The sequence below is a fragment of the Camponotus vicinus genome, unplaced genomic scaffold (assembly GCF_025532165.1).
Source record: "Camponotus vicinus isolate PSW18456_S1 unplaced genomic scaffold, iyCamVici1.0 SCAF_10, whole genome shotgun sequence".
NCBI classification, from domain to species: Eukaryota; Metazoa; Arthropoda; class Insecta; order Hymenoptera; family Formicidae; genus Camponotus; species Camponotus vicinus.
Window position 1 is genome coordinate 9,525,610 of NW_028141946.1, and position 16,174 is coordinate 9,541,783.

The following is a 16,174-nucleotide window of genomic DNA, read 5'->3' on the forward strand; positions in this document are numbered from 1 at the left end:
CACACACACACACACACACATATTTTATATTATAATAAAAAAATTTACCGATGACATTATTATTTTATATAAAAATAAATTTATAAATTTTATTTATGAATAAGAAAGACTAGATATGCTAGGTATGTACATACATACGAGAACGCTAGGTATGATGTCTTTTGGGGAAACGTTCTGATTGGTTACCCCCACTATACTTCTTTTCCGTTCCGCTTTTTCTTCTACGTGGGACTGCACCCTTAATCATGAGGGTATTTCGGGAAGCGCTTTACTAGCAAGAGCTTTTCTGCGCTTTACTAGCAAGAGCCCTGGCGAAAATAAGAAACTTTATAAAGCGTTAACAACCGTTGAGTGAGGGTTTTCTGAGAGTTTATATGCTTTTCAAACTTTGTAAGAGCACTTACATAACGCTGTTGGGTTTTGAATGCTTATCAAACGCTGCAGTGTTGCAATTTTTGTTCTACAAACTCTTTATATAATGTTACATGAAAGTTTTGCAATGCTGAGGTAACATTTTTCAGAGTACGTTCAGTAAACGTTGATACATCTTCGTGTACAGAGTTTACTCAGACTTTTCAAACGTTTATGATTATGCTATAACGTACAAACGTCTTTTAAACGCTGCAGTGTTGCAATTTTTGTTCTACAAACTCTTTACTAATCGTTTTTAAACTCTCGACGAACTTCCACAAACGTTCATGTAAACGCCAAACAAACGTCTCATTTTTGCCAGGGAGTCGGATCGTTCGTTTGCGCGGGTGACGATCGAAGTATTGTTTTACATTGTCGAAAGTCCTTTTACATGGATAATTAGCCCGCACTGACGTAATCGGAAAAAGCTCCCACCGATCAGCGGTAAGCGGAACAATACAGAATAGAGTCCGCTGTAGGATGGACGCGGCAGCACCAAGCGCGATTTTATCGTCTTACTCAACGTATCGTCGGTGACCTTCGACGGTTGCCAGAGTTGTTTTTGCCGGCCCTAACTAATTTAAAAGATTAAAAATGGGCGCAACGCGTCTTTGTCTTTGTCCCTGGCGAAAATAAATATATATTGGAGCGTAAGTCAAATGTAAGGAAAGAGTAACAAAAGTGTAAACGAAGCTTCTAGGAGGCGTAAATTGAAACGAAGTGTTAACGCTTCATTTACGTTTCATTGTTTCAATTTATGCTTCCTAGAAGCTTCGTTTACACTTCTGTTACTCTTTCCTTACATTCGACTTACGCTCCGATATTTATTTTCGCCAGAGGTCCGACCAATCTTTGTCGGGCGACCGCTTCCGGCGAATGGACGGTTAGTAACAGTGCACGAAGGGGGTGCAATGGGCTGCATCGTTACAAATTACATAATTAATTGTAATCATCTAATAAATTCATCTAATAAAAATAGAGAGAGAATACGAATAACAAACTATCAAAAATCTTTTCATACATCATTAAAATCTGATCAAAAATTTTTCTATATATCGATTTATAAAAGATTATAATTCACAAAGATTATTATTGTGAAATTTTTTGCGATATTTTCCGTGAATTTGGAAGTAGTAAAAAATATGATAACAGCCACTCCAAATGATAAGCATAAAAAAATCGCGATGACCAGAATTATAATAACGTGCTTCAATTAAATCAGAAATGTTGCAACTCGATATCATAATATTATTAATATTATTTAACATTACTGAAACATTTCACAGTAGAAAAGCACTAGCGGTAGTATAAAACTAATATGAGATGCCATTTTGTAAAATTAAGAAATTGAGGTGATGTCATCTCATTAAATAAAGTAGAATGCGTAAATACGATACGTATTAACAGATGCATAGAAATATATATAGATAACGAAATTTATAAAAAGAGACTTTTAAATGTTAATCGTTCAATAAATAATTCTATAATTTCTAATTTGATATTACAAATTGATAAAATATTTTAAATAAAAACACATGCAGAATAATAATTAATAATTTTATTTGCAGAAAAGAGGTCTCTAACAATGGCTACAAATAACGAAATAGTTACAGATACACTTTGGGTAAGCTCCTCATTTTAGAACAAATAATCTTATATTGATTATATGTTCTCAATTTAGAATCATTATTTTAACATTATTTTATTATAATCAGTGTTTATTTGTGATTATCTTTCCAAATATATAATATTTTTAGAATTTGAAATTAATTAATACTAAAGAAATTACTTTTTTGGTCTTATTTTTTTAAAAATTCATTTAACAAAAGTATAAAAATTTTATACATATATATATATATATATATATATATATTTTTTTTTTCTTTTTTTTGTTCTCCAGGAGGAAATGAAAAATTTTGCTATTGAACAACAACAATGCTTCTATGAATTACTTCCTGAATACATAGAGTATCAATTTAACGAACATAAGTTCTTACGACAGAATATTGGCCATGCGATTTATGGATTACCAGAATATTGGCTATGCGATTTATGGACGAGCAATAAGAAATCAAAAGATATAAGTGACACAGATGCAGATATAGCTGACATAATAAAATATGATGAAAAAGCTAAAAATGTGATAGATATAATATATAATAAGATATGCGAATATACGATAGGAACTAATAACACCCAACCAATTTACTTTGGTATAATTTACAATATAATATTTCCTCCTAAGATGAATATAAAAAAAGAAACAAAAACAGGAAAAAAAGAATCAGTAAAAGAAGAAGAAGAAAAAGAATCTACAATATCATCTATTCCAATTTTTACAATTAGAAGAAATATTGAGAAAAAATCCGACATACCAAAAAATTCAAAAGAAAATACAAAAATCGAAAATAAACCAGACTATGAAATTTGGTACATTGATACTTGTGGCAGAGTATATAAGAGTTGGCTAGATTATGTAGAAAACAATAATTTGCCAAAATGTACTATGATTCTTCCCAAAGATGGCTTTTATCAAGCAGATGTGTCCTATCCAATAACAGAAGACTATTCCACAGTTTGGCTCGAAATCACAGAATCTCCCGCGTGCAGATGGACATCAGTAATCTGCAGTGAAATGGATGTTGTTTCTAATATTGCTTAGGCACAGTTGTTGCATCATTGTTTATACCTCTTAGACCAATTGCTGTTATGACAGGTCAGTCATAAAATTGTCTAAATATAATTGATGTAATATCAATTTGTCATATATATATTATATATATTAAATATAGATTTTGTAAATTTTATAATCTCCTGTTTCATATCGACATGTAATAAATGAATGAATTATATGTAATATATGTATTAATTTATAGGAATTTGTATTATATTTTGATATTTTTTTAAACATTCTGCAATATGTATTATAGGTCTTATTGCTACTGCAAGCAGTATTTGGACAATCGGCCGGTTTTCTCAGCAGTTGGCAGATAGTATAACCCATGAGGAATCTATTTTGGATAAAAAGACATTACCTCACTGGCTTGGCATAGTTGGTACAACATTTGGTTTAGGAGCATTTGGAGGCAGCGTTGGATAGCTGCTCTATCCAACGCTGTTGCAAAGGGTAAAACAATACTCACCTTCGTAAAAGTAGTATTTAATGCCGTGCAAGGTGGCAATCTACTCTTGAATAGCGCTGGTATTATATATCATGGTTATTATATAGTAGATAAATATATGACGGACAAGAGTCAGATCAATAGTGTAGACGTGTTAAGTTTTGCGATACATATTATGTTTTTCGCCGGCACTGTGATAAAGATTCAATTCGCCAATGATATCATTGAGAGTACCCAAGGTAAGATCATCAATGATTACAAAGAAACTTTACGTAAAAGAAATTTCCGTAAGGAATTTAATCGTGTTGCGCGAAAAGCTGCCCAGAATAATACATGTAAAATATCCGAGAACGCGGATATAATAGAATATATAAGAAATAATGAACAGATATTATCTGCTAATCAGCCTGTTAACCAGTCTGTTGCTCATGGTCAAAAATTAAGCAAGATTACAAGTAATATAATATGGTCGTTCGAACAAGGTAAACTAAAAGTCAATGGTATTATATTGTTAGATCCTATTGAATATGTTGTTGGTCTCAAAAAGTCAGATATATTTAATGAAATTCATCCAAACAATCCATCTTGTTCCCAGAACAATGTTAATGATTTCATCGCTGATTCGTTAGAAGAGGTATTTTTTGATTTATTAAACAAATTCTATATGAGTGATGCTTGTCCTAAGAGCAAGAATTTGCTATTGCTTTCTGATTTTGATTCACTTTTTAAAGACATGAGTTCTATGAAAATCAATGAAGAATGTCTGAGAAAACTGTTTAAAATTGTTGAAAAATTAATGAAACGTTCTAAAAATGAAAGCGATTTTTTACTCATGGCTTTTATCTTTGTTTGGCAATATTGTAAAGCAAATTTAAAGCAATGGGGCATATTTTCGAATTATCGCATGCGAAGCAATTCAGGCTCCAACATTTTACAAAAGATTATCACTGCCGTTTCGGAAGCTATCGATATGATACTTGATAATCTTTGTATTGCCTTTGCAAGATAGAAACACCGACGATATATATATATATATATATAATATAATACTATTAAAGATGGACTATCTTGGGTAAATTTTCGCGACCACCAAGTAGGACCGGTAGTAATAGAAATAATAGAGATAATAGAAGATTGATGATATTATTGTCCGTTTTGATTATATTGAAGACAAGAGTTATTTAAAGAGAGTTATTACAAAAGTTATATATATATAAATCATGCAAATATTTTATCAAATCATTATTTTATTATCGACAATGCAAAGATTTTGTTACCTACACGTAGCAAGTTTTTTTCTGGTCACACTAAATCGCATAAAACCATCGGTCTTTAATAGTATCTTATCGGTGATAAAAACTAATTTGATAATGCAGGTAAATTTAGTGTAAAGAACTCTAATGAAGAAAACAAAAATTAGAAGTAATATGTATAATAATCTTGTGAAAATAAGCAATTTTATAGAAACAAATTGTATCAATTGGTTTAATAAAAGTTTTCAGTCTTATTAGGTAAAGCTTTTCTTAATAGAATTTCTGTCATACAGATATATACTGATACATATTGTGCCTTGAACTGTGAGAGATGTCAGTTTTTTATCTAATATTTATAATTTATATATTTATTAATATATATTATCATCTATATATATTATTTTATAATATATATTACCACCTTTATATATTACCAATTTTGTATGATATATAAATGAGAATTATGTTAATTGAAATAAAATTTATATATATATATATATATATATATATATATATATATATATATATATATGTACATATAGGGTGTCCCAGCTTAACATATGTCAAAGAAAATCCATAAGTAGATGTCGCTAAATTGAATTAAAAAGTCTTATACTATTTTGCAAGCAATCACGTAAAATTGTGAGATATTAATTAAAGAAGATCGGCTAACACGCACGATCCGCATGGCTAGGCAGCTATAAGCAGTCGGCCATTCCAGCGAGCCCACCGCCTACCTGAAACACGCGACTGCTTTTAAATATTAGGCAGCAGCGAAAAATGAAATAAAAATAATTCTTATAAATTTATAAACACTGTATCTAAAAATCTAAAAGTTTTTTTAGAATTCTAACATTTTCTTCAATAGTTCTTGAGTTTTATATAAACATTTAAATAATTCTGATGATTAAATACAAAAAAAATCGAATCCAAAATTATGGTGCGTTAAAGTTCACCAAATCATTTATTTCTTCGGAGTTGTAATTTATTTTACAGTTCTGCAGTTTTGTGTCAAATATATTCACTAGTTTTGACAAATAGAAAGCAAAAAATCGATTTTTGAAGACTCCAACTATAATCCGTGTAAGAAAAAAGTAATGACTGGATTGTAATTTTGCGTCATTTCCACACAGTTTTGTAAGAAATTTTAATTACTTTCTAATCAAATAATTATTTTTCAAATGAAAACTATTTTTAACTTATAAAAACCAACATTTATAAAAAAAAAAAATTTTTGCAGACTCTAACTGATCTGATAAGAATTCTGCGCAGCATTCCTTGAATTCTACAGGAAAATCTTATAACTTTTTCCTGTAAAATAATTATGATATTTTAAATTGAATTTTTTAAATGGAATCCATTTTTTATTATATATTATTCTTGTAGCTTTTATCTTGAGAGCTTTCCAAAGCATTATAATAAAATATTTTTTTATTAAATACTTTTCGAGTTATGAGACTTGAAATAATTTCTTAATTTTACATAAACTATAAAATATCTGGTGTAAAATATTCATTTTTCGATTGTCTTATTTGAATACACTTTTATGTTCAAAAATAATGAGAGAAATCAGTTGATGTAAAGAAAACACATATAGTTGCTTTTAAGAAAAAATATATAATTTGCAATAGGCACTTTAACAATACATATGTCCAAAAAAAACGTCTGGAAGATATCCAGGGATATTTTGTTTTCTGGATATTTTTTGACCATGTGTGCTATTAGGGCAGCTACATATTTTTTTCTTTAAAAAAATGAAGTTGAAATAACCCTTAAATTTGACTCCAAGATCAGGGTCAAGGTCATCATCAGGTGTCTCCCTCTGAACTCTACAACTTTTGTATAAAACATTTTTTTTCTTGCCCCCCTACTTTGCGAGATATTTACGTGCGTTGATTAAAATGACTCACCCGGTATATACAGGGTGTCCCATTTTAATGTCCCATCCCAAATAACTTTCTTATTTTTAATTTTAGAAAAAGATGTTTCAGACAAAAGTTGTATGGTTTCAAGGGGGACATAAGGTGGTGTCATTAGTTTGACCTTGAATAGTTGCTTCAAGGTCACGTGAAGGTCACCGTCAATTTTTTAAATGGAACCTCCTATTTTTTATTACATATTCTTGTAGCTCATCTCGAGGGCTTTCCAAAACACTATAATAAAATATTTTTCCCTCAAGTACTTTTTGAGTTATAAAGCTTGAAATCATTTCTTAATTTTACATAATCCGTAAAATATTATATTATAACCGTAAAATATCTTGTAAAATATTCATTTTTCGATTATCTTACCTTAATACTTTTATGTACAAAATAATGAGAGGAATCAATTGGTGTAAAGGAAACACATAGTTGTTTCGAAGAAAAAATATGTAATTTGCAATTAACAATTACATATTTTTTCTTAAAAATAACTATGTTTTCTTTACACCAATTGATTCCTCTCATTATGTTGTACATAAAAGTATTAAGGTAAGATAATGAAAAAATGAATATTTTACAAGATATTTAAATATCTTGTAAAATATATATATTTAAATATCTTGTAATATTATAATGTTATATCTTGTAATGTTATATATATATTTAAATATCTTGTAAAATATTCATTTTTTCATTATCTTACCTTAATACTTTTATGTACAACATAATGAGAGGAATCAATTGGTGTGTAAAGAAAACATAGTTATTTTTAAGAAAAAATATGTAATTGTTAATTGCAAATTACATATTTTTTCTTCGAAACAACTATGTGTTTCCTTTACACCAATTGATTCCTCTCATTATTTTGTACATAAAAGTATTAAGGTAAGATAATCGAAAAATGAATATTTTACAAGATATTTTACGGTTATAATATAATATTTTACGGATTATGTAAAATTAAGAAATCATTTCAAGCTTTATAACTCAAAAAGTACTTGAGGGAAAAATATTTTATTATAGTGTTTTGGAAAGCCCTCGAGATGAGCTACAAGAATATGCAATAAAAAATAGGAGGTTCCATTTAAAAAATTGACGGTGACCTTCACGTGACTTTGAAGCAACTATTCAAGGTCAAACTAATGACACCACCTTATGTCCCCCTTGAAACCATACAACTTTTGTTTGAAACATCTTTTTCTAAAATTAAAAATAAGAAAGTTATTTGGGGTGGGACATTAAAATGGGACACCCTGTATATTCTCTGCGAGGAAATTATAATAATCGAATCGTTGCGATTTAGAAAAGATATCGCAGGCTGATTACTTTTTCAGTTAACAAATTTCAGTTTATTCGGAATTTCGAAAAAAAAAGGCAAGAAAATTTTACACGAAGAGCATAAAGAGATAAGGGTTTCGCGCGGAAACTGATTACACACATGCCCCGATGACGACAGCACCGGCGCTCGGGATCCGGAGCCAATGCGTGCCGTCCTCGCCGTTGAGCCTCGAGCCGCGGGTATCGCTTCATCGTCAGTAACTGAAATGGTTGCTCGCGGCCGGTAGTGCGTCGCAGAGATTTTTCAGCGAAACGTTAATAATAAGACGAGACTAAATCCCATCGCAGGCCCATCCAAGTTAACACCACCCAAGTATGGCGCACCAAATGCTCTCGTCGGCCAGCAAACTGGAAAGACTGATCCTCAGGTCCACTCAGAAAGGTTATTTCGACACGCTTCAGGTACCGTCATAACCTGTCGTCCATACCCTGTGTCCGTAATATTCGCGATGTAACGCGCTATAATCGTCGTGTTGCGCGTTTTTACGAAAGTGACACGACAAATGTCATCATGCTGCTCGATCGTTTTACGCAATCCTGAATATCCGCGATTGTCGTGTGATTAACGTATTCACGGTCGATAAGCATTAGATAAATAATTACGTTTCTAAACGAGAAACATTCACGTGTTTGTTGTCTCTTACATCTTTCTGCGTAATCGTGATCTAATTTATAGTTTACATCGATTGTGTTTGTTACTTGCAGTTTTCATTGGAAGATTATATGTCTGAAAAATCAAGAATGGTGACATAAATCTTGTCATTTTTTTCAAATATCTTTTGCCACTAAAACAATAACATTAAGTTAATTGTATTTTTTCAGTTGAAGCGACACTTAACTCTATGGCATGGAAGCATGTTTAAAAATGGCACAACATTATCCATGATTGAAGAGTTGCAGCAGAAATGGAGATTATTTTGTAAACAGCCTCCTAAAGGATTCGAGAAATTCTTCAAACCAGGTTCCTAATATTTTTATATTTTTTCATTTTCTCTTTTTTTTAAATCAATTTGTATAGTTTTGAATAAGTGATATAATATAATACTGTCGATATAGGTGGAGCTAAAAGTGCTGAAAGTAGTGCTGAAAATGTTGCTAAAAAGGCGGAAGAAGCATCGAGTAAAAAAACTACTACACAAAAACCTTCTTCGTCTACCTCCAGCTCATCATCAAGTTCCAAAGATTCAGGTTTCCAGTGGACATTTAAAGTTTTTAGTGATAGTTCAAAGCGAGGAGGTAAATCGTTTGAAGGTGGCGACAAGGATAAGACATTTATGATTTTGGGTGCACTTGGAGCAACTGGTCTACTTGCGTATGTACTTTCTCAGGACCTCAATCAAAAGGAGATCACATGGAGGGAATTTACATACAAGTAAATTATATTCCTATGTAATTATATATAATCCTTAATATATGTTTTGATAAAATAGCAAGTGTATATTGATTATAAAAAACATAAGTAGTCAATACTTATAGTCATGCTAATATTATTACATCTTTCTTTCTCTTAGTTATTTAAGTAAAGGTCTTGTTGACAAATTAGAAGTAGTAAACAAAAAGTGGGTGCGAGTAAGACTTTTACCTGGACATACTGTCGATGGCTCTGTAAGTTTGCCTTTGTGAAATCAGTGGTAGAGTTCACTTATTTGTCAGTATTAGAATTTATATTTTTTTATAGGATGTATTGTGGTTCAATATTGGAAGTACTGATACTTTTGAAAGAAATCTAGAAAATGCACAAATAGAATTAAACATGGGACCTGAGAATTATATTCCTGTGGTTTACAAAAATGAAGTAGAAACTGCAAATATAATAACATATTTGCCACAGATTTTCATGTTGGGTAAATAATTAATTATTAATTTTATTAATTATTATAATAGCAAAATAATCTTTATGTATTCTATATATCAAAAAAATATATAATCTATACATATAAAAAAAAATAATATATTTTAGGATTGCTCATTTACTTTATGCGAAGATCTGCAGAAGCAATGATTGGTAAAGGAGGTAAAAGAGGTGGACTTTTTGGTACAGTAATGGAATCAACTGCGAAACTAATAAATTCGAAAGATATTGGTGTACGATTTAAGTAAGTAATAAACAGTTTGTCATTATATAAGTTATTTTTCATTTCTTGTTCATTAATGAAAAATTTCATTACATATTAGAGATGTAGCTGGATGTGAAGAAGCTAAAATTGAAATTATGGAGTTTGTAAATTTCTTAAAAAACCCGCAGCAATATATAGATCTCGGAGCTAAGATTCCAAAAGGCGCCATGTTAACAGGTAACTTTAATAATTTAAATAAAATGTAATTTTTAATTTTAGATATTTAGAGAGAAGGAGAGAATGAACTTATATTTAAAATATGTCATCGAATTTGAAACGTTATAAGAGAGTATATGTTAATTTTCTCATAGGGCCGCCTGGTACTGGTAAAACTTTGTTAGCCAAAGCTACGGCTGGTGAAGCGGACGTACCATTCATTACAGTATCCGGTTCGGAATTCTTGGAAATGTTTGTGGGTGTTGGTCCATCTAGAGTGCGCGATATGTTCTCTATGGCACGGAAGCATGCACCGTGTATATTATTTATTGACGAAATTGATGCGGTTGGACGAAAAAGAGGAGGTCGAAACTTTGCAGGACATTCTGAGCAAGAAAATACATTGAATCAACTCTTGGTAGAAATGGATGGTATGTTGGATGTAATGGTGTTATGCAACTATGAAGAGATTGAAATTATGGAGAATAATTTTTAATGTTCACTATCTTCTTTAAGGATTTAACACGACGACTAATGTGGTGGTGTTAGCGGCGACTAATAGGGTAGACATTTTAGACAAGGCGTTACTTAGACCTGGAAGATTTGATAGGCAAATATTTGTACCAGCGCCAGATATCAAAGGACGGGCATCCATTTTCAAAGTACATTTAGCTCCTTTGAAAACTTTATTAGACAAAGATCAGTTAGCGAGAAAAATGGCTTCTTTGACCCCTGGGTTTACAGGTATGTAATTGTATTGAGTATTTTTACAAAAAAAAAAAATATATATATATATATAAGAGTAGATAAATATTAACAAATATTTATATCCAGAATGAAAACTAGATGAAAACTGTCAGGACATCATGTATAGATTTTTTCAGGAGCTGATATCGCGAATGTTTGCAATGAAGCGGCTCTAATCGCGGCAAGAGATTTGAATGATAATATTCAACTTAAAAATTTTGAACAAGCTATCGAGAGGGTAGTTGCTGGTATGGAGAAGAAGACCAATGTATTACAACCTGAGGAGAAGAAGACGGTCGCGTATCATGAAGCAGGTCATGCGGTAGCCGGTTGGTTCTTAGAGTATGCGGATCCACTGCTGAAGGTACTGTATTTTATCCATTTTTCGCAGCAATACAATTTCTTCGCTATTATCAGACTTTTGTTATCTCCCTCAGGTGTCTATTATTCCGCGCGGTAAAGGATTAGGATATGCCCAGTATTTGCCACGTGAACAGTATCTTTATACGAAGGAACAGTTATTCGATCGAATGTGCATGACGCTCGGTGGACGAGTATCGGAAGAAATCTTTTTCGGTCGCATAACCACAGGCGCTCAGGATGATTTACAAAAGGTATTATTATAATTAACTGTAAGAATAATGAGACGGTATTTTTACTCTCATGGTCTACATTTTGATGTGTATCTTTTTATCTCATCGAATTGATCAGTATATTTCGGATTTGTTTTAAAGATCACAGAAATTGCGTATGCGCAAATTATGCAATATGGTATGAACGAAAAGGTCGGCAATGTCAGCTTTCAAATGCCGAAGCCGGGAGATATGGTCCTGGACAAGCCATATTCCGAATATACTGCGCAACTTATTGACAATGAAGTCCGAGATTTGATCGATAGGGCGCATAAGCGAACACGAACCCTTCTAGACGAGCACAAAGAAAACGTAACTAAGGTAAGCAATATTATATCATCTATTTAAATAGTAAAATGAGTTTACGTGCGCGTCAAGCTGTAATCAAAATAACGACATCAATTTCAGGTTGCCGAGCGATTGTTGAAGCAAGAAATTTTAAGCAGGGACGATATGATCGAATTACTTGGTCCTCGGCCCTTCCGCGAGAAATCCACCTATGAAGAATTCGTCGAAGGTACTGGATCCTTTGAAGAAGATACTACATTACCGGAAGGTTTGAAAGAATGGAACAAACCTAAAGAAGAGTCCTCCGAGGACGGTGACAAAAAGGACAAAGCAGCAGAGTCTGGCGAGTCGCAGGTGCAGCCTTCTAAAGCAGCCTCCAGTAATAAACAGCCGCAGCAACGATTATAACCTGTAATATTTTAGTCTCGCAACTGCTGTGTATAATAGTTCGAAATACACAATCAACAACAATATAAGTTTACGGATATTTAACAGTATATTCAGCTGCATCAGCTGTTGTAACCGTTGTATATGATGAAGCCGTCAGTTTGACGTGATGCTCTTTTCTTGTAATTAAATCGAAATTACAGCATTCTACAATTTTTTCCTCACGTCGCAAATCCGTTTTCATCATTATATTAGCTGAGAATAATATTGTACGAAATAATACTATACAAACTCGCAAAACTCTTAGAAACTTTACGATCTCTTGCGTTATAGTAATAAAATTATGTAGATATTTGGTTAATTTTTGGATACATTTCTTTGATATAATTTTGTCATCACCCTTCACATATTTTGGTGGAATAAGAGGTGGACGATTTTATTATTACATATTTATTAATTCTCACATTTTTCTAAAATAGCGTATATACCTCCTCGAAAAATAAACTCGAAGATTATAGGAATAAATAAAATCGAATAAATCGTTCAATGTGCAATCCATATTTAAGGTTTAGTTTATTGATAAGAAACATATCAGTAACACGATCGGCTTCTGCATTACATTACTGGGTACGAATTAATTACGTCTGACGTGTGTCGCTTATTGCACATCGCTGTAAATTATATATATATATATATATATATATATATATATATATATATATATATGTATATGTATATATGTACGTAAAATTGCTTTTGTCGAGACACCGCAATGACGTGGAACGTTGCTGCGGTTTGTGCTACGTAAAATTTGTAAAAGTGTATCCGCCGCAATTTTTTATTCGTGGTTCACTCATGTTGGTCGAGCTCGTATATTTGTCGTCATCCGTAAAACGTTTTATCCTACGTATCTCGGGCGAGTGCTTCTTCGTGTCTTGTCAATTACGCTCGATTCAACACCTGACACGCGAAATCCGACCTGATGATTATTAGTTTGAGTATTTTAATGAAAAAAAATCGGAATATGAAATCTGGAAAAATTTTTAAATGTGTTAAAAAATTATCTGAAGAGATTAGAACGTGTTTTTTTTTTAAATACTCTTGTTATCTGAGATACGAGCATAAATCCTTCATGGAGATCTTAGCATCGTATTAGAATAGAGCGTGACAGGTACTGAATCTGCGAAGATGTTGAGCACAGTGTCTCTCTCTGTTCCCTTCAAAGGGGATAATCGTTTTATATCGACGGATATAGGTGTACAGATGCAACGACACGACGTTATAAATGACTAATAAAGTCTGGTTTGACATTAAAAAGTACGCGCGACGTGTACATATTTCTAGTTGAAGTTTGGTGTTACATTGTTCCAAAGTTGGCATATTCACCTTTATCACCTTTCGTACATGCACAAGTTCTTGTAATGATAATTCGCAAAATTTTCTATGAGAAAAAGTTACATAGCATAATGAATCAATCTTGACATTACAACGATACAATTATCGAATTATCGGCTTTACTTAAATAAGGGTAAATCGCAAATAATAGATTCGTATGCACGCGTTTCCGCGTATTTCGAAAAAATAAAGATTTATAAAACGGCTGATTTATCATATATTTCTCATGCTGCACATATTTATTTCAATACATTGCAGACAATATTTCTTATTGCGATGCTTTTGCAGAGATATCTCTTATTAGTTTAATGACGTTTAAGAAATTAATACCCATGCGTGATGAAAAATAAGCGATATAAAAATCGAACCGTTGCTAATAAATTGCGCGCTGTGTGTATATTTTCTAAAAATTTTATATATAAAGTTGCTCCGGGATGTGTTGAAAGAAGTGAATTCCTCTATCAATTCACTTTTTTATTTACGCTACAAATTTATTTACGGTTACAAGTTTCCGATAGCAATAAATTCTTCGCGTTCCTTTCATCTTCCATTAAAACTTTGACGTTCAGAGTAAACCTTCTGCTGACGCGATCTCATTTCTATAAAATGCAAATTCTTTATTTTTCCACGATAATATTGTTAAAAATGACAAATTGTCATTGAATATTATACACTGTAGTAGTTAATAATGATGCCAAACGATTCTTTTGAAGGAATAGTTTTAACAAAATTATAAAAAAAAGACTTATATATTCATTTCAGTCTCTTTCTTCAAGTGAGGATTTTCATTATATACGGTGTATCATCAGCAATATGTGAAGATAAGCGAATGTCATAAATCACTGATTATAAGCGATACAAGCTCTGCTCTGCGAATTATTAATATTTAAGTATGAATCAGTTTTTTTTCTTCTGCTTCTTTTCGCAAATCTTTTTCTTTCGGCATGCATAAATTTGGCACCTGTATAAGATGACTCTTACCTTCTAATGATGAAGCATTGCATCATACTATCGGAATTTAAAGGCGATGTATCTATCTTGGTTTTTGTCGATATAATCGAACGAGTATTTCAATTATTCAAAGCTCATTCCGTTATGAAAAACTCACACAACCTTCTCGAAATAGGACCAGTTGATTGCTTCTTCTTTTATATATTTTTTTTTCAATTATTCAAGAAAAGTTTGTCTCTTGCCGATACGAAAGAAAAAGATCCTTGTGGATTTCTGATCAGAGTTTATGTATATGTATTGCGGCTCTTTGTCCCTGCTCATTCGCATTCAAACTACCAATTTTTTTCTTTTTTTTTCTTTTTTTCCTAAATTTTTGATCCCAAGACAGTTTTACTCTGAAATGGCAATCTTCCCAGCGTTTCTACAAAACTATACGATTTATATCGAGTAAATATTTATAGATTTCGAAAGTATCGTTAACTTAGCACTAATTCGCTAATCAAGTATATCGTACAATCACTAAATTATTGCTTTGTCGTACCTTGTATCACACTAATCTAAACCCTATGTTTCCTTATATGCGTTTTTTTTCTCTCTATCTTTTCCCTCTCCGCCCGTTTTCTTGAAAAGCCAGGTTTAGCCGGTGATCATGCCTGCTTCTCCGCAAATTTGTGTACATGTGTATGTATGAATGTGCGCGCAAAATGCGCAATTTCGCAATTTTATCTCCTTAATACATTGACTATCGTGACATATTTCTTTGCTTCGCTTTCCATTAGAATCAAGTACAATAATTCCGGAAATATATTAATTGACGGAATCATATTTGAAATTCTCTTCGTCTTATTCCGTCTATTTATTTTCAAAAATCTCGAACAGAAAAAGAACATGGAAACAATTTTAATAGGAAATAAATTATATATAGCGCTTTGCGCGCGAGCGATTAAATCAATAAGAGTCAAAGAGCTTCACATTATTTGTTGTCGAAAATATTACGCAACAAATGCATTATTTTATTTCTGCCACCAAAATGCAGCAAATATAATGTTAATATAATCTATTCGAACATAATTTATTAAAACGTAAATTTTTATATTTTGATCGAATTGAAAATGAATAAAAATTCTTGGGTTTAGTGTAGTTCCGTCAATTAATACATACATGTACATACATCTATGTGTGCGTGCGTGTGTGTATGTAACATATATTTATATTATAATTATATATATATATATATATATATATATATATATATATATGAAATTATAATATATAATATATAATTATTATATAAATATATATAATTATATATAATATATAATAATTATATTATATATATAATTGTATATCATATATTGTATAAATATATAAATATATATTTATACAATATATAATTAATGTGATGGGTATCTTGCTTCTCTGTGTATCTAATTGTATTATTTTTATATTTACGTG

The 16,174-nt window shown here is 31.4% G+C and overlaps 1 protein-coding gene and 1 pseudogene across 3 annotated transcripts; both read left to right on the plus strand.

Moving 5' to 3' along the window:
• Nucleotides 1-727: 727 nt before the first annotated feature.
• Nucleotides 728-4,542, plus strand: LOC145960882 (uncharacterized; annotated as a pseudogene). Its single transcript, XR_014435487.1, has 4 exons — nucleotides 728-855; nucleotides 1,980-2,035; nucleotides 2,312-3,127; nucleotides 3,342-4,542. The product of XR_014435487.1 is annotated as an uncharacterized LOC145960882 (transcript).
• Nucleotides 4,543-8,059: 3,517 nt separating this feature from the next.
• Nucleotides 8,060-12,734, plus strand: Afg3l2 (AFG3 like matrix AAA peptidase subunit 2). 2 transcript variants are annotated; one of them, XM_083079690.1, is made up of 13 exons: nucleotides 8,060-8,448; nucleotides 8,869-9,007; nucleotides 9,103-9,418; nucleotides 9,558-9,651; nucleotides 9,725-9,890; nucleotides 10,007-10,142; nucleotides 10,222-10,340; nucleotides 10,475-10,750; nucleotides 10,836-11,063; nucleotides 11,204-11,430; nucleotides 11,504-11,680; nucleotides 11,801-12,019; nucleotides 12,107-12,734. In XM_083079690.1, exons 1-13 carry the CDS (start codon nucleotides 8,362-8,364, stop codon nucleotides 12,392-12,394), a joined length of 2,472 nt encoding a protein of 823 aa, XP_082935816.1. In that variant the 5' UTR covers nucleotides 8,060-8,361; the 3' UTR covers nucleotides 12,395-12,734. The 2 variants fall into 2 exon arrangements, with proteins under 2 accessions (XP_082935816.1, XP_082935818.1); XM_083079692.1 differs by lacking the exon at nucleotides 8,060-8,448 and adding an exon at nucleotides 8,633-8,790.
• Nucleotides 12,735-16,174: the final 3,440 nt, after the last annotated feature.

Coding starts and splice junctions, on each gene's coding strand:
- Afg3l2 (XM_083079690.1), top strand. CDS start 8,362: ATGGCGCACCAAATGCTCTCGTCGGCCAGCAAACTGGAAAGACTGATC. Junction 9,652..9,724: donor GACATACTGTCGATGGCTCT/GTAAGTTTGCCT, acceptor ATTTTTTTATAG/GATGTATTGTGGTTCAATAT. Junction 12,020..12,106: donor ACAAAGAAAACGTAACTAAG/GTAAGCAATATT, acceptor CATCAATTTCAG/GTTGCCGAGCGATTGTTGAA.